Source organism: Anabrus simplex, chromosome 3 (genome assembly GCF_040414725.1).
Source record: "Anabrus simplex isolate iqAnaSimp1 chromosome 3, ASM4041472v1, whole genome shotgun sequence".
NCBI classification, from domain to species: Eukaryota; Metazoa; Arthropoda; class Insecta; order Orthoptera; family Tettigoniidae; genus Anabrus; species Anabrus simplex.
The window spans coordinates 428,493,793-428,516,893 of NC_090267.1; the positions used below are offsets into that span (position 1 = coordinate 428,493,793).

At 40.9% G+C, this 23,101-nt stretch overlaps 1 protein-coding gene across 3 annotated transcripts in view; it reads right to left on the reverse strand.

Moving 5' to 3' along the window:
- Window positions 1-655: 655 nt before the first annotated feature.
- The window catches only part of Dim1 (thioredoxin-like protein Dim1), a 54,155-nt gene continuing 31,709 nt past the window's right edge, over window positions 656-23,101 (reverse strand). For all 3 annotated transcript variants that reach the window (XM_067143435.1, XM_067143436.1, XM_067143437.2), the window contains exons 3-4: window positions 18,282-18,418; window positions 656-1,060 (exon numbers count right to left, since the gene is read on the reverse strand). In XM_067143435.1, the coding sequence (XP_066999536.1) occupies window positions 847-1,060; window positions 18,282-18,418 (351 nt within the window). In that variant the 3' untranslated portion in view covers window positions 656-846. The remainder of the gene's footprint in view (window positions 1,061-18,281; window positions 18,419-23,101) is intronic.

A 23,101-nucleotide genomic window follows, 5' to 3' on the forward strand; every position in this document is an offset into this window, starting at 1 on the left:
ATTTCCACTTGTAATTTATTTCTTGAAATAAAATTGCAATTATTACATTCTAGTAATTGATATATATCGCAAGGAAGAAGAAATGTGAAAAAATAAATTATGATGACTTGAAATAAAATTGTAATTGTAACATTCTAGTAATCAATATAGTTTGCACGGAAGCAGAAATGTGAAAAAATAAATTATGAAGATAACATTTTCAGATCTTCTACAGCAGAATCAGTACCTTTACTAGTTCTGGATGAGGTGCTTTCTTACCTCTCCAGTACGTCCAAAGACGTTCCAATGATATTCTTAAAATTAAACACAGGCATTCCTTCAAATGCCCCAGTAGGGAGTCTTAAATAAATGCAAAGATGTACATACTCCCCCTCCCCACTTAAGACATCAAGGATTAGCGATGAGAGTTTTAAGAACCAATTAATTTATTTTCAAAGTAAATGGAAAAAACCCCAGACTGAAAAGCTCGGACAGATCGCAGCACAGGAAAATTGGTCTTAAAATCTCAGACGTCAGTCTCGAGCAAGAGCATTGCTCTTCACTACGGTTCTAGTAGTGATGGGAAAAGCTAGCAGAAGATGGAATCTTGCACTGAAGATGTTACAACAATAATATAAGTGATTAGATGACCACAGTAATTAATGAAATGCCATACTACAAACCATAAGACAACAGGTTTTTAATATTTATTATGTAAAATTATAAAACTGATTATACTGCATATACTTAAATTATTGAACTTATATACAATATACATATGCTACACAGGTACAAGACTTGACAACATCTCCCTTCTGCACTGTAACTATTTACAAAATAACTTACAATATAATAAATATATGAATTTTAGTAGCGGTATTTTGTGGAATAATCTTTGGGAGAAACAACCAAACCCCTTCCTTTCCGTGCACCTCTGTATACAGTCTCTATGATGTCAATCATTTCCTGCTTGTCTTCCAAAGGCCAATTGATTTTGTTGTTGTTTCCTGTTCCCAAATCAATCATGATGTGTTTGTTGCGGAAGAAGAACATCACTGTGCAGGGATCATACAACTCGTACCTAAAACAAATAGAATAATGATAGAAAGATGAGGGAAGGCAGTTTTTAAGAACTTCCTGAAAGAAAAAAATAAAAAAGGAAATAAAAAAAGGCTGAAACATCGTCCTAGGAAAATAGTTATAATAATACAATAACTTATTTATGATGACAAAACTATCTGGCAGTAATAGTGAAGTTTCCGTAATCTTGTTTCATTCCTTTGCAGATCTGCATTGTAAATTGTAATGGTCAACATCAGAGCAGGATTAGTTTTTGCAAGAAGTTACTGAATCATTATTTTCAACAACTTCCTTTGTTGTTTTGATCTTTCTGCATTTAAGGACACTTTCAATTTGTGTTCCCGCATAGAAGGAAATAAGTATAGTGAAACTTCTCTACTATGGATGCCATCAGTTGCATGGAAAAATGTCAGTTATAAGAGGTGTTCTGCTGAAAAACAGTTGTAAAATTTAATCAAACACCTTAAGGCAATGTATCAGTGAAATTTGGTGAAAATTGTGAAAAAAATCCATTTTTAGTTTTTTACGTTCTCATAATGTTTATACCTTGTACTTTATTTTTGAGCTTTGTTTTATTTAAATATCAGCCATTTAAAGCCCTTAGTGGCCATTTAAATGACCCGGTGCAAGTGGGCGTTGCCGCCCATCGACACTATTCTCATGAATATCTTTCGTTTTTCGAAGATTTTGAATTGAGCGTGCAGGTTGAATGTAAGAAATTTTGTTGCTGTGGTTCTTTATGTTGGCTATTCTGATGGACTATCTTGGCTATTCTGATGGACTATCTTGGCTATTCTGATGGACTATCGATATATCGAGTGGAATTGGCGATTATTTCAAGGATGGAGCTTGTCCATGTGTTGAATGTAAACAAAGAGTTGTGATCTCACGTTTTGTGTTTATCATTCATGTTTTAGGCCTACTCTGCTTTTCTGTAATTTCTTAAATATTACATTTGTAATAAGTGTATTATAAATGATCCATAAACAATAACAGTATCTACTTAGTGCAAGCAGCTTAGTTTTTGAGGCTGGGATTTGTGAGGTTGTGTTATTATCAGTGTACATAATGGGCAGAAGAATTGAGACTTGTCGTCGCCGGAAGAAACGACCTAGTAAAGTGTTGGATAAAGTGAAACAATGACATTTCTGACAGGAATAAGAATGTAAGTACTATTTTACAAGATCAAGTAGGGGAAGTTAAAATCCCCACACCAAATATTGTGCCCGGGGAATGCATAATGTAATTTGGGCTAAGTATCCGAAGGAAGTGTTTATGTCAAATAAAGATATGGAGATTGCTGTAACATCAGCAATTGCTGAATTCAACATGGGTTGTGAAGCAAGTGAGAAACTAAAAGCTAGTGTTAGGGGTGTTAAAGTTAGCAGCTCAGGACAGAAAATTAGTGTAATGAGGGACAAGGGTTCAAAACAGCCCGAAGGAAACTAAAACTCTCTAAACTGCTAATGAGGCCAGGAAGAAGGCAGCAGAGGGTCCAACATATGGTGCTGGGGAGTTTTAAGTCAACTAGATTCAGGTACTGGACTATTGTTCATCTCTAAAATTTCAATCTCTTTTTCCTCAGAATTTATTTTCCAGCACTTTTCAAGATTCAAAATGCTCCTCATGCCACAGTTTTCAATCAATCTACTTGAAACTTATAGGATAGTTTCAGATACAACATAATAACAAACTGATGTGCAAATTTTAAAATACATGCAATAGTTCAGTGGCAATCTAGTTTTTTCTCATCATGATCATCATAAAATATATTTTAAAAGTTAAGCCTATATGAAATAATTTGTTCCCTTCAGTGTAATTAAAATTTGTCAAAACCCACACATCACTTCTTTTATATTGGTCTTTTAAAACCAAGATTAAATTTTACGCCATATCTGTTGAGCCGTTTGGCATGAGGAACATTTTATAAATACATCGAAAATTGTTAAAAATATTGATAAATTTTTGAATATCTCAAAAACTGTTATTGATAGAAACTTGAAACTTTGTATGTTGTATCATGCTGATACTGATATTAAATGAGCAAAATTCCAAGGTGATAGGATGAAAGCTGTAGATTTTAGGATTTTCACAGATGCATTGCCTTAATGACAAAGAACATCCACCTTAAACAGGGCTATCAGCACACTGGTAGCCTAAGGGTACGAACATGCCGAGTGGATTACTCCTTGCTCAGTGCTCATCACTAATTCCTCTTCACACAGGAAGCCGAGAGACGCAAAACAAATCCATATATTTCAATAGTGATGTTCATGCCAGCACTTCACTCATCCCTCTTCTCTCTGCTCCTCCCTCAAGAATAAAATCGGTTTGATTTTGGAGCGCTGTGCTTCTTGAGCGCTGTTCCGCGATTGGTTGGCTCAAGGCCACGGCCTCCTACTCATAATATTATCGGCCTGCGTTCATTGAAGGTAAAATATCCAGGCTACTTGTTGAATATTATCTTTATACTCTGTAAATTTAATCTTTCGATGAAGTGCAGATTGCGTCATTGAAGTGGAGAATAATAATATTATATTACTACAGCTTACTTTATTGTAATGACCAGTTCTTCTTCAATGCAAATATGATTGACATGATAGTTGCTGTACTTCCGTGGTTTCATATTGCCTTCAATTCCTTTCAGCAAATATTGAAATGTCTTCATTCTGCTTCTACCGCCTTTTGCCACACTTTGTGGGGCCGCGGATGTGAACCGTATCACACATGTGAACTGACCGTATTCTACGGATAGATGCCTTTCCTGACGTGAACTATATGTGGAGGGATGTAATTACTATTGCGTGTTTCGGTGGTAGTTGGTAGTATGCTGTGTTGTCTGAGTAGTTTTGTCTTCGCGGTCAGGTCTTTATTCATGAACACCGGGGGTGATAGCCATCCAAATGGCGCATGGGCAGCACCTATTCTCTTCTCCACATCATTCACACAGCTACACCACACAGAGAGACCATCCAAGCAAGAAAAGTGATCCACTTGCTCCAGTGGAGTATATGAGATGGAGATGTTTAAATATGGAAAGGTTGTGCCACCACCTTGATCTTTTGAATGTTAATGGTGAGACCAAAACAATTACATGCACTCTTGTAGCAGTTAACTGACCTTTGCAATTCCTTTGGCGTGAATGTAGGTGATGCAGCATCATCTGTTATATGGTTACTTTTAAAACCTGGGAGAGCCTCAGTGAGCGAAGTCTTGCAAGGCTGAAAAGCTCTCCATTGAAACGATACTGAACCTCCACGTCTGGGTTGTTCGTAGAAGATCCATGTAGCATGGCAGCCACATATAATGCAAATAGTGTTGGATCAAGCACACACACCCCGCTTTTAGTCCACGAGTAATAGGAAATTCATTCGAGGTCCTATTCTGATGGCAAACTTGTCCGGTTATGCCACCACAGAGGGCCTGAATCAGATCAACAAAATGATGAGGACAGCCAGTGTTGTTGTACTGCCCACACAGCAGGTCTTGGAACAGAGTCAAATGCCTTTTCCAGGTAATAAAAGACTAATGCCCGGTTTCTGGAACGCGAGATATCGAACCTATAGCGGTATCGAATGGTTACCTTGTCTTCTGGCATTGCATGAACGCAAGATATATCTATCGGTTTGATAAATTGCCTGCTAACTTAGAAGGCCCTGAGCAGGGGATATCTATTTGTTAACTTGGTGGGCACGTGCGCAGTACTTCAGTATCGGCAGCTAATATTGTGTTTGTTAACATTTTCTATGGCTTTCTCATCTTCTTCCAACAAAGAAATTGTAGATATGGTCAACATTCTAGAACAGGGCCTCTCAGGATGCATGCACCAGTGCATTGCAAGGTGCAAAAGACTACTTAGCTTGGTTGACCAGAGTGCAGACCCCCACTCCTCGATTTGGAGAAATAGAGTTATCTCTCTCTTTCCTCATGCCTCTCTCCCTCTTCCCCACTTGCTCCATAGCGCTCCAAATCCGAGCCAAGCTTAGCAGAGTCGGCCTGAGATAAAGCGCTAGTCCGAGCCAAGCAGAGTGGGACCGATGCACTGTGCACAGGACCTCTGCGCCTCAGATTGCACGCGTGAGACTTTGGGTGTTTGAGAGGCCCTGTTCTAGAACGAACTTGATTATATGAACGTCGGCCTAATGTTCTAATGAAGTAAAGTGAAAGTGAATTCAAAGACAGATTCAGGCTAAATAAGTATACTGTCGACATGATATTGTATAGGCTTTTGGGCTTGTGCTGTGTCAAGAAAATAAGTCTCCCGAGAGTTATTTTGTTTACACCTGCTGTTAAGCAACACTCTCTCGCGGGAATTGTGGTTGACTTAATCGCATTTACTGCTATACAGGCTGACCAAAAATTCAACCAGGTGTCATTCAGACAGAAATCAAAGTTCCTCCGCCTGTACAGATTTCACCCAGAGAACCAGTCGTGATGTAAACATAAGCACGTATTTGGGTTAACGTTTATTGGTTAGTGCTGCCGCGGCACACCTACGCGGAGACATGAAACTAGTTCGTTAGCCACATCATGGCTAATGCGATCCTAGATGCAAAATGTCCGAAATATAATTCCACAAATAATTTAAGGCAGAGAAATATACAAGAAACTATTTGAATTCAATGTTATTTAATATAAACAAGCATTTCAAATTGAAGAGCACAAGGGACGCATTCGCTCATGCTTGACCGCCATTTTGTTAAGCTATGAGCTTGGGAAGCAAGCAGATACAGTGCGTGGGTGAGACATTACTTGTTCTTATGCAATGTGGATCACAGAGTTGAGTTCGTTAAGCATCGCAAAGGGAAACCTTTGAAAAGTGGTGAGAAGGCAATTGCATTGAATGTGTTTCATAAATTTTGTAAGAAATACCCGACTTTAGCTTTAAAGGATTTGCGAAGCTGACATCCGAGTTCACTTGTGTTTCGGAGTGGAGCATTAATACCGCGCGCAGCGAACGACTGCACCAAGGATTGGTAAGAACACCTGGGAAATCGAAGAAGCGCTTACTTGGAAGACGTTCGTCCTTTATCATATTCTGCTTAGGTAAAGTATGTACATTTTGTTTTAATATTGCCTCTTCTAAGTTCCTCGCTACAATTTTATTTTACAATTTTATTTGATTAGAATATTAAATATGTGAAATTTTACTTATATGCGCTGTTATGATTGATTACGTATTTACGTTTTGCCCATAAATTCAAATCTACCTTTCTTTTCTGATATGTTAAATATCGAGATGCCATTTATCATTCATTGTTGTTTATTTTACGCGGACAGCGAGTGCAATTTGTGCCGTAATCCGCATCACAATTGCCTGTTAACTACTGTACATGTTGACGTCAGTGGTATCCGGCAACAGTCTATGTAGAGCTAATCCTGATGTAATCGCCGCAATCAAGCGAAGTAATGACAGTTTCGAGACTGCCCACATGGTTCCTGCCATGTGTCCGGGAGTAGTCCAGTGATTCTCCAATCAGCGTTTAGACCGCGAATGGATACATACGGATACACATTTTTCTTTGTTTACATCAAGATCGGTTCTCTCGGTGACGGAAGAATAGCTCAGAAACGGGCGGTCTCTTGCACGAACCCGGATGCTAGTAAAACTGCCGTCAATCTTTCCAAGAAATCTTTGGACGAGAACCAAACAGCAGTTCTAGCTAGGGGTAATAATTTCGCTGTTGCTCCCTCTAAAATTCCCACTGAGGAGTTAATTGCTTCCGTTGAGGCAGCCACCCACAAATTACCTACGGATGAGACTGAGGAGTTAAGACAGAAATGTGTGAGACTCATAAGGTCCGCTATTGTACCCGCACCCAATTTAACAAGAGGCGAAAGGAGAGCTCTGAATGAACTTAGAGATGATTCTGAACTGACCATTCTCTCAACTGATAAGGGTAATGCGACAGTGGTTATGGACACTGACGAGTATAAGGATAAGATATCGGCTATATTGTCAGAGCCTGTCTACAGACTGAGCTCACGTGCCCCACCGCTCGTGTGTCCAACACCACCGCGAAGCCGTTAAGGCAATCGTCAATTCCAAAAGAGGAGGCTAAACATCTGGCCCTGGGAGATGCAGTGTCACCTAGATTATATGGACTGCCTAAGATCCACAAGAAAGATGTTCCCCTCAGATCTATTGTTAGTGCGATAGGTTCTCCTACGTATGCTCTGGCTAAATACCTAAGCAAATTGCTTCAGCCACATATAGGACTACTGAATCATACGTCAGGGACTCTCGGTATTTCGTCAACAAACTGTCAACCATAACCCTTCAACTTAATAAACTCTTGACGAGTTTCAATGTGGAGTCCTTGTTCACTAAAGTGCCGATTAACTCGGTCATGTCTGTCATTGAACACCTGTTCCCTGAGGACATTACTAAGCTATTTTACCACTGCATGACATCCAGCTATTTCTTGTGGGGTGGGAATTTTTACGAACAGACAGACAGAGTGGCTATGGGAAGTCCACTTTCGCCCTAGTGGCTAATTTCTTTATGGAGCATTTTGAGGAGGAGACTGTTGCTTTGGCGCCTGTCAAGCGTATGATATGGTGGAGGTATGTTGATGTATTTGTGATCTGGACAGAAGGTCCTGAGAATTTTCATCTATTTCTAGATCACCTAAATCAGCAACGTCCGTCAATAAAATTCACTATGGAGATGGAGTCGAACGGATGCCTTCCTTTCTTGGATGTTCTAGTAAGAAAGAAATCGGACGGCTCCTTAGGACATACCTTCTATTGTATGCCTACCTGCACAAATCGCTATCTGCGTGCAGATTCTCACCACCATCCAGCACAAAAACAAGGCATCCTCACGACACTCGCCAAGAGGGAGAGACGAATTTGTGAGCCATCACATATCCAGATGGAGATGGACACGCTCAAATTCGCATTTAAGGGTAATGGTTACAGCGATTTGCAAATTCATAGTGCCCTACATCCCTACGACCAAGCAAATCTCACAGAAGGAAGAAGTGAAGGGAACTGCGTATTTGCCTTACATTCACAACACCACAGATCGATTGCCAAGGTCCTCCGCAAACACAATATAAAAACCGTGTTTGGCACCACCACTAAAATTGCTCACAGTCTGAGTAAAACTAAGGACAAATCATCCCCACTTTTACATCATGGGGTATACGAAATTCCCTGTATGTGCGTCAAAGTATACACCGGCCAAACATGCCGGTCCAGTGGTACCCGTATCAAAGAACATGAACGTAATATTAGTCTCAACCAACCTGACAAATCGGCAATAGCTGAGCACGCTCTATCGTCGGGACATGATGTCACGTTCCAAGATGCTCAAGGTCTTATCCACACTAGAACTACAGGTCCAGGATTATACGGGAAGCTGTGGAAATACGTAGAAATCCTGACAATTTCAACAGGGACACCGGCTATCAATTAAGTAATACCTGGTTGCCAGCCATTAAGAATTTACATAGGTAGTTCCCTTCCCTGCCCCTTCACTATTGTTATTTCGTGTCGGTGTTTTTTCCAAATTCGTACATTCCTCGTCGCCAGATTTTTCATTCCAGGCTTATGTCTATATCTTACATCTGTCATATGTTACACAAACACGTTATGTTAACCACTTAGTCTGATTGTGATAGTCTGTCAGCTTCCGCTTCGAACGTTAGCATTGTGCCACGTCCTGGGGGCAATCTGGCGGTGAATGTGAATGAACGTACCATTTCCACTTCTACTTCTATTATAATGTTCCAAATTCAAAAGTGTCATTGTTTAAGAAGCCTTTCTCATGGACAGTCGAGAATTCTTCTGAGGACGCAGAGCACAGTTTTCTGTGAAACATTAAGAATTTCACCTTATTTTCTTGACACGGCACAATCCCAAAAGCCTATACACTATCATGTCTATAAGTACGGGCCGTGAAAGCATTAATAGCAAATATACTGCCATACGTTTGGGTGAGGTTATAGGCGACAGTTTGTGTCCTATGACAACTTTCCATTGTCCCCTGCTGATCAAATATTAATTACAATACCCTTTAATATTACTGAGTCTTATCATATTTGTATCTGTGACTGCATTCGTGTCCATAAATGCACTGGTACCAGTAACGGAGTATAACAGATAATTACACATTTATCGACTAGGCCTTCTGCAGGTCTGCTTGCATTGGCACTGACCATACACTTTTATTGTGGGATTGTTTTTAATTAACAATATTACATTACAAGGAATTAAAAGGTTAAACACTATGAAACCGACACCCACGTCTGCAAGAACTAGTCAAATACCAGTTTCTCGCTGCATGGCAAAGAGGAGTTAATAGGACCAGCACGGAAAGCTTAAATGCGATGCATTACTTGTGCGCATGTGCCTGACAGTGTACGGAACACATCCAATGCACAAAAGGAAAGCAGCTGAGGGGTGGGATCTAGTGTATTTATGAAACTTGATCAATGAGCCAACAGTGAGCTTCTATTCCGCTGTGCAACACAGCGAAAATTTATCGAGTCGACAACTGTAACAAATCAATAGCTTCCACACAGATATCTCACCATTCCAGAAACCGAGCATACGAAGACAGGATTCTGTTGCTCTCTGCACTGTTCATGAAATCGCCTTGCACAGAATATCAGATAAGCTGTGCCAATGGAAGTTCAAAATCCACACCGGGACAAAGAGAGGACTCAGAGATACCCGGGAGGCAGTTAAGCCGAATTCTTGCAAGAATTTTACTTACAACAGATAGTGATACACTGCGATAGTTACCACAAACACTGATCACCCTTGTTGAAGATTGTGATTATAGCGGCAATTTTTTGGTTCGCAGGGTACTTCTACAACTTCCCAAATTCTGAGGATAAGAGTGAAAATCCTCTTTTTGAGTGACTGACCAGCAGCTTGAATTAACTCCAGAGGAATATTAACTGGGCCATATGCCTTTCCGTGTATCAGGCGACAGAGCTGCACTGAATTCTTGGTAAGTTCGCGGAACTGCCATCCATGGTTGTTCGGGCTGTTGAGGCACATCACAAAGAAAGTCTTCATCAACAGTGGAAGGACGAAGGGTGGAGAAAAGCTTCTTCCAACATTTCCAGGAATTCATGGCTGTCAGTAAGAGTAGGTAGAGTTGTCAGCAGTTTTCATTGTACCTGTTGGAGAGCGAGATGGACCATACAGCTCTTTTATTATTCCTGCGTAAAATTTTTGAAGTTCCTGTTGCCACCAGTTATTCCTAATTTCTCTTCTTTTAGACACATTCTTTTGAGTTCTAAAAAATGTGCTTTCTTGAACATCTTTAAGATGGGATAGATAGGCTTAACATCTTGCATTAAGACAAAATTTCCTCGTCGTCAAACTAGTCTTGCCACTTCTGCTTTACAAAACCAATGTTTTCCTTAGCTGACTTTGTGATTACCTTCTGCAAAGTAGTTCATTCTTGCTGAGCGACATTTGTGCTAACTAGGTGAACTGTTACACTGAAAATATTCAGAAATTCTAAGGCAAAGGATTCTTCCTTAAGTTTAAAAGTGTTAAACTTTATTCTGGTCAACTGGAGATGTCTAAGGCCCGGTTGTATAAAACTTTTGATCTGAGTTTAAAGAGGAAAAATGGCTGCCAGTCAAGTTGAACTTCGATTTTCCGTTGTATAAACGCTAACCTAAGATCATCTCGTCTTGATCTAAGTTCAGATTTGACTGCCGAATATTCGTCGGTTAATCTCCTTGAACTTAGATCATTATCATTCATATTAAACATTGAACTAGACCTGAAGACTTGAGAAGTGTTTCCTTGTATCGTATATGCGTAAGAATACCGTACCTTAATAATATCGAGGTGCGTTATAAATATATTGAATGCTAGTAGTTAAATAATGCTAAAGATCGCTCGATTTTTTCAGAAGTGAGGTTATGTGAATATCATAAACAATAGCCTACTGCTATACCAACATGTTCTTACTTAGTTTTCTATTATGTTTCAAGTTTACAAAACAAAGCATATATATTTTCTTTAGCAGGGATGTCAGATTATTCCGACTTTTCGTCTGATGAAGAGTTGATTTTACAACGAGCTCCTCGCGTCTTTCAGCACAGACGGAATCCGATTATTGAATTGTGTGAAATGTTCAAAGTAAGATTTCGTTTATCGAAAGATGTTGTGGAACGACTGGAACTAAAGTTAAGGGACACACTACAAAAACCTAGTCAAATAAATTATCCCCTGTCACCCATGTGTATGTTCCTAACAACTCTTAGGTTTTATGCTACAGTAAGTTTTCAAATGGTTGTTGGAGAGCTCTTTAACATTGACAAGTCAACGGCTTTCTCTTTCAACTTTGATGTCACCATATAGGTTCTTTTATTTTATATTATATGTTTGTACCTTGATAGTACAATATCCACCAGATCGCCCTTTTCTTTCTGTGTGAAGTTCCTTCCATGTTTACTTCGCAAGATTACAATATAATCTTCTTCTCCTTCTTCTTCGACAGTCACGGCAATTTCGTATTTCATTTGTTGACAGTCACGGCCAGGTCAATCCCACTATTTAAGTATTATCAAACGGACCGAGCTATTTCGTATTTCATTTGTTTTGAGGTGTTGCCACGTCCAATTTTTTGAACTCCGATTACATTTGAACTACACATGTGTAAACCGAGTTCAGTTTTATACAACGCGATGAAGTCGCAATCTCAGTTCATTTTCAGAACTAAGTTCTTAATTGATCTCCAGTCAGATGTCTTTATACAACCGGGCCTAAGTGGTTTAGGGCGTATGGAGGTACTGAGTTGACATGCAAGGAGTTTGTAATCAGTCCAACAATCATCAATATTTCTTGCTTTTCTGGTAATAAGTATGTCATTCTTATCACAATGCCGTGTAATGACAATGAAGAATGTGCCAATGCTTGGATCGAGGATGCATCCACATGGTCTTGAAGCGGTTAGGCACTCTAAACTGAGTGTTGGCGACGAGTTCATATTCTGCACTTAGACCAAGAAGCAATAGTTCATTCGCATTACAATTGCCAACTCCTTGCTTACCCATCACATTTTTCCACAGCCGATTATCTCTCCCAACACTACTACTACTACTACTAATAATAATAACATCAATGTTGTAATGGTCCACCTTTTTCAATGCTATAATATGCAATATTATTGAATTACATTACTAAACTAGGGACTAGTTTAGGCTTTAGCTGACCATCTTCAGCCTTAATGTAATACATCTAATGACTAAAATGTACAAACACACAGTTGACATAGAAACTAATGTACAAACAAATAACATTAAAAACTGGGATGAACTATGTGTAAAATCTGAAAAATAAATTAAGCTCTAAATTCTTAGCATCTGGAGTAAGCTCATCATCCAGACTCTTTCTTGTATTAATATTCATAGAACTGTTAGTTCTATCACTGATAATCATTACAATTTCAATTGCGAAACTGGAAATGGTAAAGTTGATTCTGTAGTCAGATTGTCAATCACCAATCTACTTGAGCGGTGACAGCAGCATGCACGCCACTGGATGCCACTGTAAATATACACCAGCTGACGCAGAACTGCTAGATGGTGTTTCAACATCAACGAATGTAAATAAAATGCGATGTTCCCGTAGTGCTTGTTACAATCATGCTGAAATGCTGTTGGACATTGTCAGGACAGCACATGAAGAAACAGTTAAAACTAACTTTCTTAATATGTGGCTGGTATAAATTTGCAATTCATTGTGGTGTCCATGAAGTTAACCTGAATAAATGATAGATAAAATTGGATAAAATTAATGAATAGAATGAGAGAGAGCAGGTTAGTCAAATGGCATAGGTTATTTGACACTTACCCCTCGTTGCGGCAAGTGGTGCGTAGCATATTGTTGTGTGCTTCATACCTCATACTAATGGTTGTGAGATTCAAAGGAAAAGGAAGGGGCGGGGCAAGGAGAGAGAGGCAGGGTGAGGGGTGTGGGGCAAAGGGAGAGGTCCGGAAAAGGAGAGAGGGAGGAGGGGAAGGGGGATTAAGGCGGGGCCGAATGATGTGGGAAAAGAGATGGCTGCCGAGGAAAGGTGCTATGAATATAATAAAAAAACTTACTAGCGGCGTAACCGCAAGGTAAACACAGCCAGTGCCTGCGCCCCATATTCCCTCAGTCGTGATTGCCCTGTTATAGTGTGCGGAGTGTAGCCTTGTGGTGAACGTGACAAAATAACGGCACGACGCCACCATTTGGACCCCGTTTTGCAGGGTAGAATACTCGGGCGCCTGGAAGCGGGCCAGACAGAGCAAAGTCGCAGTATGCTTGAATGTGCCACTAAGTGTCATTTCCAGGCTTTGGAGACTATTTCGAGACACAGGAGATGTTAGTCGTAGGCCAGTACAAGGTCGACCAAGAGTAACCACTGCACAGCAGGACCAACATCTGGCCTTAACCGCCCAAAGAAATCGGAATGTACCTGCAAGATGATAGTTGGCGGAGCTTACAGCTGTCTCAGGGGTTGCCCGGCAAATTGTGTATCGGAGGCTCAGAACAGCAGGGCTGCTTGCCCGACGTCCAGAGGTGTGCGTCCCACTCACTCCAGCACAGAGACAGGCCCGTTTACTGTTGAGCCATCAACATAAAAAACTGGACTATGAATGAATCGAGGCATGTGCTCTTCACAGATGAATCCTGCTTCAGTTTTCATACAACCATAGGAACATTGTGGAGTGGGATCAGTATGGTGGTGGTGGTGGCGGCGTCATGATGTGGGGTGGCATCATGTTGAATGGCCGCACGGACCTGCACATCTTCACGGGTGGTCACAGGAACACTGTTAACGCTCTGAGATACAGGGTGAAGTACAGAGACCACATGTTCAACTCTTCAGAGGTGCAGTTGGTCCAGACTTCCTCTTAATGGACGATAATGCCCAACTGCACTGTGCTGCTCTGGTGGATGAATTTCTGGCTGGGGAAGACATTCATCGCATGGACTGGCCAGCATGGTCTGCGGATCTGAATCCTACAGAAAATGCCTGGGATGCATTGGGGAGGCAAATTGCATCCCGTCAGCCTCCACCAAGGACCCTCCAAGACCTTCGCATTGCCCTTTCAGAGGAATGGGATCGATCAGCACAAAAGCTCTTGGACCATCTGAAAGAGAGGATGCCACGTCGCTGCAAAACGTGCGGCTGTTAGGGGTAACCATACACCCTATTAACAGCACATTTTGTTGTGGAAGACATTGCCAAGTTTTGTTAGTTGTCAAAGGTGTATAGTACGCGAACTTTTTCTTGAGTCCTAGTTCCCATTCAACATTATGGAGCTCAGTTCAAGAAAATTTTCACGTACTATAGTTTAACTATCAGAACCGTTCTGACACTGTTTTTTGGACATGACATGGTGTGTGAGTCAGCTTCCGTTTGTTCAGCAATCCGTCTGACATTCATATCATGCGGTATGACCTCGTTTAGTGATTATGCTTAACTGTTGGACACTAGTATACATGTATGAAACAGCTTTCAGTAATGTTAAGAAGAAGTCCTTTGTTGATGATTTTGAGAAAATTCGTACAGTAAAACCCCGTTAATTCAAAGTCATTGGGAAGCAAAATTCGGACTTTGAATTATGTGATTTTGAATTAACCGCCAACTCTTAATTCAGAAACACTTGACGCGTCAAAAAAAAACTTCTAAGACCCCATACTGCATGCAATTTTCCTTAATTCACAGTTCAAACCTTTGAAATGCCATGGAAAAAAGAAAAGAGTTTCCAAAATGTATCCAACAAGGTGCATTTATAGTATTCAAATTCACAATACAGTATTCACTTGGATAACTCACTGACAATCAACCTACATGCAATGAAAGAAAAAAAACATGATTCAAAGACTAGGAGAAATCTATGCTGGCTCTCCTGAGCAAATCCTTCATTCACTGGATTACAGAACTGAATGCATTTTAGATGTCCTGTACTTGCACGGAAAGTGCCTGACGCCCTTACCACATTGCTGTCCGGCCCCTGTGCCCAGAAGGTTTTGGCGGAGACATGCAGTTATTGCAGGGTATCATAATTTAATAATTTTGGGTTCATTCACAGTTATACCTATTCACGTTAAAGTTTTTGGTGAGATTTTGTATTTTGGTTCATTCTGGTAATGATATCTGTTTGATTCCTCCACCATATACTCCAACAAATCATTCCAAATGAACAACTTAACATCACAACCTACATTTCCAGGTTCACTTGACAAAATTTTTACGCTAGGCGTCCCCGAGAAAGACTCCAAAAACAGTATAATATCCTGTTTAGACCACTCACTGCCAGAAATAGGGAGAATATTATCAACAGTACTTACATCTAGACGTCCTTTGCTATCTGAAACAACAGGTCATTGCTCGCAAGGTGCAATATACGTGTCATTCAACGCATCACTTCCACATAAACGCATGACACTAGCACTAGAATTATCATTAGACAATTCATCTTCACTCTCCTCACAATCACTGGAAACATGACGAATTATCAGTGTATAATTCACGTATAATATGACCAGGAGTCAATCCACTGTTTACCGGTGCTGTAATTTTTGTTTATTAGCATTGATGGATACACGGGAGATATTCAAAGGCAAAAACAAATGCCATTGACGCACTAAAACGGGCAAAACTAGTACCAAACGAAGCGCAGGTTTTCTATCATTTAGGTGCATCAACGATAATCTCCAAGTAGCTCCTCATTAACCGTTAGATGGCATCAGAAGACTGAGCTGCATCAACATGTATTCATACGTGATCGGTGCAAAGCACCGTGCCAAAACATCCTGGCTTATTACAGAACAATTTAAAAGTTATACTTGAATCCACCTTGTCAATACACCTTATAATGAAAGAACACTATTTTACCATGCATGTTTCGGGAAGTCATCAAGTGACCACTGATGAAGGCAATGTACAAGTCTTGCATAATGCCACATCCATAAAAAAGTTCAACAGTTTTTCAAAATCAGGAGTACACAGGATTATTTACAACAGTTGTAATTCTTCTTACGTCGAACAGACTGGGAGGAATTTTAATATAAGGTACTCGAAACATGTCAATGCCCTGAAGTATAATAAATTTTCAGCTGTAGGACAGCATATGCATGACTACAATCACAAATTCACAGACATAAACAAGATACAATAGAACCTCGATAATTCAAAATCCCACCTAATTCGAAGCAGCTCTCATTCCCAAGAAGTGAGGTACGGTTTTGCATGTTATTTAAACAGTTTAATTCGAAATACAGATAATTCGTAATTCGAAGAACAATGTCGGTCCCATTACCGAAATTCAGACTTAATTCAAAACTGCCTTTACATTTCGAAAAGAAAAAAAAAGTATTTTACACAGTAATTTAAATTCAAAATTTCTCCGCGTCATAAAAGAATGCGTCTTCCGGAACGTGAAGGGATAACTTTGCGCACTTTCACCTACTTCGGAGTTCCTACAGTGTGCTTCAAATCTGCTATGTTCAAGAGGAATTGTAATTATTTTGTATTCAGCGTTTTAAGGAACGCCACAATGTGTGCGAAGAGGTAGAATCAGCGAACACTGGCGATGCCAACAGTTGGCGAAAAAGCGTGGTTTATAGCCACGCAACAAGCAATATTATCAATGCTGATGGAACTGCACTGTTGTTTTATTTTTTTAAATGCTGAGGCCAAACGGCCTCATGGTTTTAAAGGAGAGAATTGCCAGCCGGGAAATGTGTTGCTATACAGTACACACGGAAGTGAGACTTCCTTCCCCTGTCATACATAGGAAAGTTCGAAAAGCCACGATGTATTAAGGGCGTCCGACACTTTCCATGCCAGTACAAGGCATCTAAAAATGCAGACAGTACAGTTTTTTTTCTAGAGGCTTTACGTCGCACCGACACAGATAGGTCTTATGGCGACGATGGGATAGGAAAGGCCTAGGAGTTGGAAGGAAGCGGCCGTGGCCTTAAGGTACAGCCCCAGCATTTGCCTGGTGTGAAAATGGGAAACCACGGAAAACCATTTTCAGGGCTGCCGATAGTGGGATTCGAACCTACTATCTCCCGGATGCAAGCTCACAGCCGCGCACCTCTACACGAACGGCCAACTCGCCCGGTGACAGTACAGTAATCAACAAGATAAAGCATTAGCACAGGGGAGCCAGCATCATTTTTCGTCTTTGAATCGTGTTTTTCTTTCGTTGCGTGAGGTTATGTTTGTCATTGTTTTATTCAAGTGCATTATTTGAATAATGTAAATGCACCTTGTTGGCTGCAGTCGCTTAAGTGCGGCCAGTATCCAGTATTCGGGAGATAGTGGGTTCGAACCCCACTGTCGGCAGCCCTGAAGATGGTTTTCCGTGGTTTCCCATTTTCACACCAGGCAAATGCTAAGGCCACGGTTGCTTCCTTCCCACTCCTAGCCATTTCCTGTCCCATCGTCGCCATAAGACCTATCTGTGTCGTGGCTATAAACCACGCTTTTTCGCCAACTGTTGGCATCGCCAGTGTTCGCTGACCCACCAATGATTTATGTTACCTATTGCTGATGATGCTCACTAAGATTGAGCGAAACATGTCCAATTTGTAATCAAAATGGTTTCATCCTAATTATAAGGATTTTGTGTATTGGAAAGGTGGTTTTTTAATTTTAATAATTTATCACTTCATTACTGTAGCGGAACATCCGAACAGACTTTATATAATCATAGCAACTGTGTCAAGAATTTGAGAAATCCAAAGTATTCCTCGAGGTTCTGGTTGAAAGACCGATATACTCACGGCAACTGTATCAAGAATTTTGAAGAAATCCAAGTATTCTTTGAGGTTCTGGTTGAAAGACCGAAGTTGATTTCCAAATATAATTCTGGCATGGCCGCAACTGATACAATGGACCAAAATGTTTGGATTCGAGGCCAGAAACGGTACTGGGCCCTGTTTACGTGGATGTTGGATATAGCTATGCAAAATAGCGGGCTACTATGTAAGAAATCAGAAGATACCACAAATTCTCTTCCAGCCATTTTATGATCTAACAGGACAAGAACGCTGTGTTATATTAACGGAGAGTTTAACAACGTGTTAGCATTAATGATGGCTGATTAACAAGCAGTCTGTTAGCAAACCCATTAAAACAATTTAACTGTGATGTTAAATTCTTACCAGGGTTTGATCAAACCACCCCATAATCTATTTGTGAACTCTTAATTTTCCATAAGAATACAGTAACTTACATTTTGTTGAAATCTGGAACTTTGGTGATATCAACCAAATACAGCACAGCAAAGTTTTTAACTTTCTCAGCAATGCTGTACAAAACTTCGTCCATTTTCATACATGATGGATCCCAGTCATGACCAAAGCGTATTACCTATAAAAGAAAATAATACACCTGTAGCACAATGAGCAGATTAAAACTAGTCACACCTGTGCAGTGAAAGTTATTTAACGGACTAGGAAGGAGCCACTGGAGTCTCCATAACTGATAAGCTACTAGCGCCTAAAGACACATTACAAATATACTTTTTTCCATGAGAACAGTAAAGATGACATACGAAGAAAATAAAACATTCATCAACAATATGGATGTATGTATCTAGAAATGGCAATAATTCATATGCTCTAAAGAAATATACAAACAAAAGATACATCACTGTGTAACATTTTTTGAAGTTTGGAGAGCATTGTTTTAGAGCCTTGTACCAAAATTGCACAGAATAAGAAATATATTGCTGAACTACAGTCCCTAAGATAGTACTCGTGACATGCAATTTTACCTCCCCTGAATTTGGGCAACAACTTTTGCTCCTTACACCTGTGCCAAATAGTGTAGCTTACATAAACAACCAGCAAAGATAAATAGGGTTATACACTGACTGTGCAAATGTCATGGGATAGCAGAGCACTGATGCGCAGGTGTGTTGTCTGCGCACCACACGCCCCCTGTGCCAGCGGCAGTTGTATACAAGACCTTGTGAGCAGTGGCTGTGCATGTGACAGGTGTAACATGGAACGTCGTCATGAGCTGACGACACCAAACGGGGTATGGTGGTCGGTGCCCGATGGATGGGAAGTGCGATTTCGGAAGTGGTGCGGGAATTCGCCTTCACACGATCAACCGTTTCCAGGGTGTATCGTGAATTGTTGAATGCCGGTGTCACTGTCATCAACAGACGAACGACCGATCGTCCAGCCACTCTCGATGACCGTGACCGGCGACATCCAAGATGGATTGTCAATAGTGACAGATCGGCAACCATGCAACAAATCACTGCTCAATTCAATACAAGCCATGCTAGACACGTCTCCCAGTGGACAATCCGTAGGAACATGGATTCTATGGGGTATGGGAGCTGGCGCCATACACGGGTGCCACCGTTAAAGGCTTGGTTTCTCAGAACTGACGCATACGAGGTGCGAGGCCGACGTTGCGTACTTTCGTCCCAATGACGCTGCGAGGCTCGTGGTTTCCCAGGCTGCGAAGCGGATCAGTTGCCGAGCACATGTCTCGCAGCCTGTGCGCTAATGTTGGAAGAGGAAGCGGATTATGTGTCAGTACTGGAGGGTTTTCTTCACCCCTATAGCAGTATCAGTGGAAACTGTTGATGATCTTATGATGTCAGCCTGTATCGTCCACAACCTTCTCCGCAATGAGCGAATTCCTTGCCCAAATGAACACTTTATTGTCAATTTGGAATTAACAGAAGAAAATATGATTCCTCTGGCAGCTGACAACGGAGGTAATTCTACACATGATGCTTTCATGATAAGAGACAGCTTCAAGAAATATTTTTGTAGCAGGGAGAGAGAATCGGTATGACAAAGAATATGCTAACAGGGTGGAGTGAAAGTTTTTTTTCTAACGGACAAACATGTATTTGTTTACCTATAGTTTACTTTTTCTGTGACCCAATTAGCATAATAACAGAATGAACACCGTTATTAAAATAAAACACGTGATTTTATGAAATGAACAATACTGAAGTCAAATTTTGTAAAATTATATATATATTGGCATATTTGATATTAACGTACCGGTAATGGATTTATTGGTTGATATATCATTTCTAAATCTGTTAATTATTTAATCCTTTGAAACTGAACTCATATTTGTTATAAGTAACATCAATAATAACAATAATAATTATAATTGTTACCGTGTTTTTGCTGTAGTTAGAGGTGAAAGAAGGTGCGGGTGTGAACGGGTCTCAAGCTACGAAATTAGAGTTCATGTAAAATTAACAAGGTTATATTTTCTTTTCAAAATAAAGAAATAACAAGCATGGCAGGTACAGAGTAGCAAGGCAACAAAATGTAGTTACAATATTTACCGGATTTGGGCTTCGCGCCCCGACTTCACAATTCTTGGGCAATCAGCCCAACCTTACTCCAAAATAAGTTTTAACAGAGGGGCAGAAAACCCCATTCATGCTCAGGAGCACTTGCTCCAAATTACACAGAAAAGCCTCCCCGAGGCATACAACACTCAATTTCCGAGAAAGAGCCACACGCTCTCAACATTAAGCCTATTAAAGGCCATACCAAACTCCACCTTCAAGTTGTCCTCTAAGGACATAGATACAGGGGTAAAATACACAACCTACTGAGGTCTATTAAGTAAGAAAAAAAAGGTTAATTACACGACCTCTAAAATAACCACTTGAGAGGAGGCGACCTGCACTCCTAATACATTTGTTTAAAACCTACTTGGCACTAGGCATTAATGCAGGGGCTAATCCCATACTAAAGAGGTGACTTTAGAAAGGAACAATTTACATTACGTTAAAGAAGAATAGGTTGAGAAAAAATAAGTTCACCTCAAACAATATGAGTGGGAGCTCGAGAGGGTTAAGCACTCTCTATCCCGATATGCAGTTTAAAGATAGAATAGATACCAAGGGGCTTTACATTTTAAGGAAGGTTACATTATGGAAAAACTTCGGACCCACCCCGAGAGTTAAACTGCTGAGCTAGCAAAGAAAGAAGTTATTAATCGGCCATTACCTTGTTGTTGACCGCTGCCGAAGAAAGAGGCGCTTCCCGCCCCCTGCTATGTACTTTACATACTAAACGATGGAACAGAAGTGGCGCAGAGACCCAAAAATCAGCAGTTTATATACTCTCGCGGAAAGTTCGAGGCGTTTTTGGAATGAGAACACCCTCCCACCAAAACTTTATTGGTTAGGGATAAGCAGCATATTCAAGTTGGGGGAAGATACATCAGATTGGTCAGAAATTAATTAAAGAAATTCGGGATTGGCTAAATACAAAACAAGGAGAAAGAGAGGGGTATACAGCCAACTTAAACAATAACAGAAAGAAATTTAACAAGAAACAAACTTTTGAAATAAAAATTTCTCCAAAAAACAGTTCTTTCACATCGCACTAGGGTGCACCATTGCAGTTTTTCAGTAGTGTCCTCTAGAAGAGAAAGTTCACACTTCTTACTACCGGTAAAACAAAGATACATCAAAAGTGGCACAGTTCAAAAACTCCAAACTTTCCAAGTAGTGACATCTTCTGAGAAACTTGAAAATTAATACCGTCGATAATGTTCAGACTTCCTCCAGCAGAGGAGTTTCAACTGGCGCACATTTTAAATTAGCGGCGTGGAGGTGTACCGCCCGGTACAATAATAATAATAATAATAATAATAGACACCCTACCACCAATCCACAGAGACAGCTACCACATCAATGTAAAAGCAAAGAATCCCAAGAACGGAGGTTCCAAATGACAGTAAATTAACATTAATCGTCTGGTACCTCCGTTTTTTGGAGTTTCTATTTTTACGAACTCTTTCCTTCTCAAGATCATCGTATAATACATAAAACTAGCAACATTTATTAGCTGTTCTATCCAACTTCAGTGATATAATTTTCCATAAGTTGTCTTTCACAACGTTATTTTTGTAGCTCTTGTGTTGTAAGTTATACAACACTGGGTGCATTCGAACTTCTTCAATCAGTTCCTCGTCCACTTCGTCCGTAAAGATCACCGTGTTGCTTAAAACAGTAAAAACAAGAACAGAAACAATGTCGCCTCGCACAAATCTGGCCGGACGAATCAGTGCGCGGTGACGCTGCGAGGTCTCACTGCGAGGTTGCGCACCGCGCAGCTTGAGAAACCACTTGCATAAGTTCGTGTAGTCCGGATTTGTGCGAGGCGGGCCACGCACCTCGCATGCGTCGGTTCTGAGAAACCAAGCCGTAACTCAACGCCATCAGGCACAACGACGCGCATTTGTCACCAGTCACCAGGAATGGACACTGGAACAATGGCGTAACGTGATATGGTCGGAAGAATCAAGATTTCAACTGCATCATGCCGATGGGAGGCACCATGTATGGCGCAGACCACGTGAAGCGATGGATCCCGCCTGTCTCAAAGGTGTGGTCAAGGGCGCTGGTGTCTCTTATGGTCTGGGGTGCATTTTCCTGGTATGGAATGGGCCCCCTAGTTATTCTGGAAGAGACTTTGAATGGTACGCGGTACGTTAAGCTGCTCGGAAACTATCTCCATCCATTTTTGGCCTTTCAGCGCCCAGACGGTCCAGCAGTGTTTCAAGGTGATAACGTGCCGCTACATCGCTCCCACGTCGCCCGGGAATGGTTCCAGGCACATACAGCGGAGGTCCAACAACTGCCATGGCCACCCAGGAGCCCCGACATGAACCCTATCGAGCATATCTGGGATGTCCTGGAACGCAGGCTCCGTGCCATGGATACTGCACCCACGAACAGACCAGCATTGGCGGCCGCTCTGCAAACTATTTGGTGTCAGCTGCGTCTAGAGGACTACCGGAGACTTGTCGACTCACTTCCATGGTGTCTCACTGCACTTTGCACGGCCATAGGAGGTCCCACACGCTATTAGGTGACTATCCCATGACATTTGCTAAGTCAGTGTGTACGGATATGCTTGTTTCAAGGGGCCCAACATCGAAGGTCATCGGCCCCTACAAAGATAAATTATATGCCCTATATTGGCATATATATACATACACATGTTCATTACAGCCTGTTATGCCTTTCAGCATTCAGTCTGCAAGCCT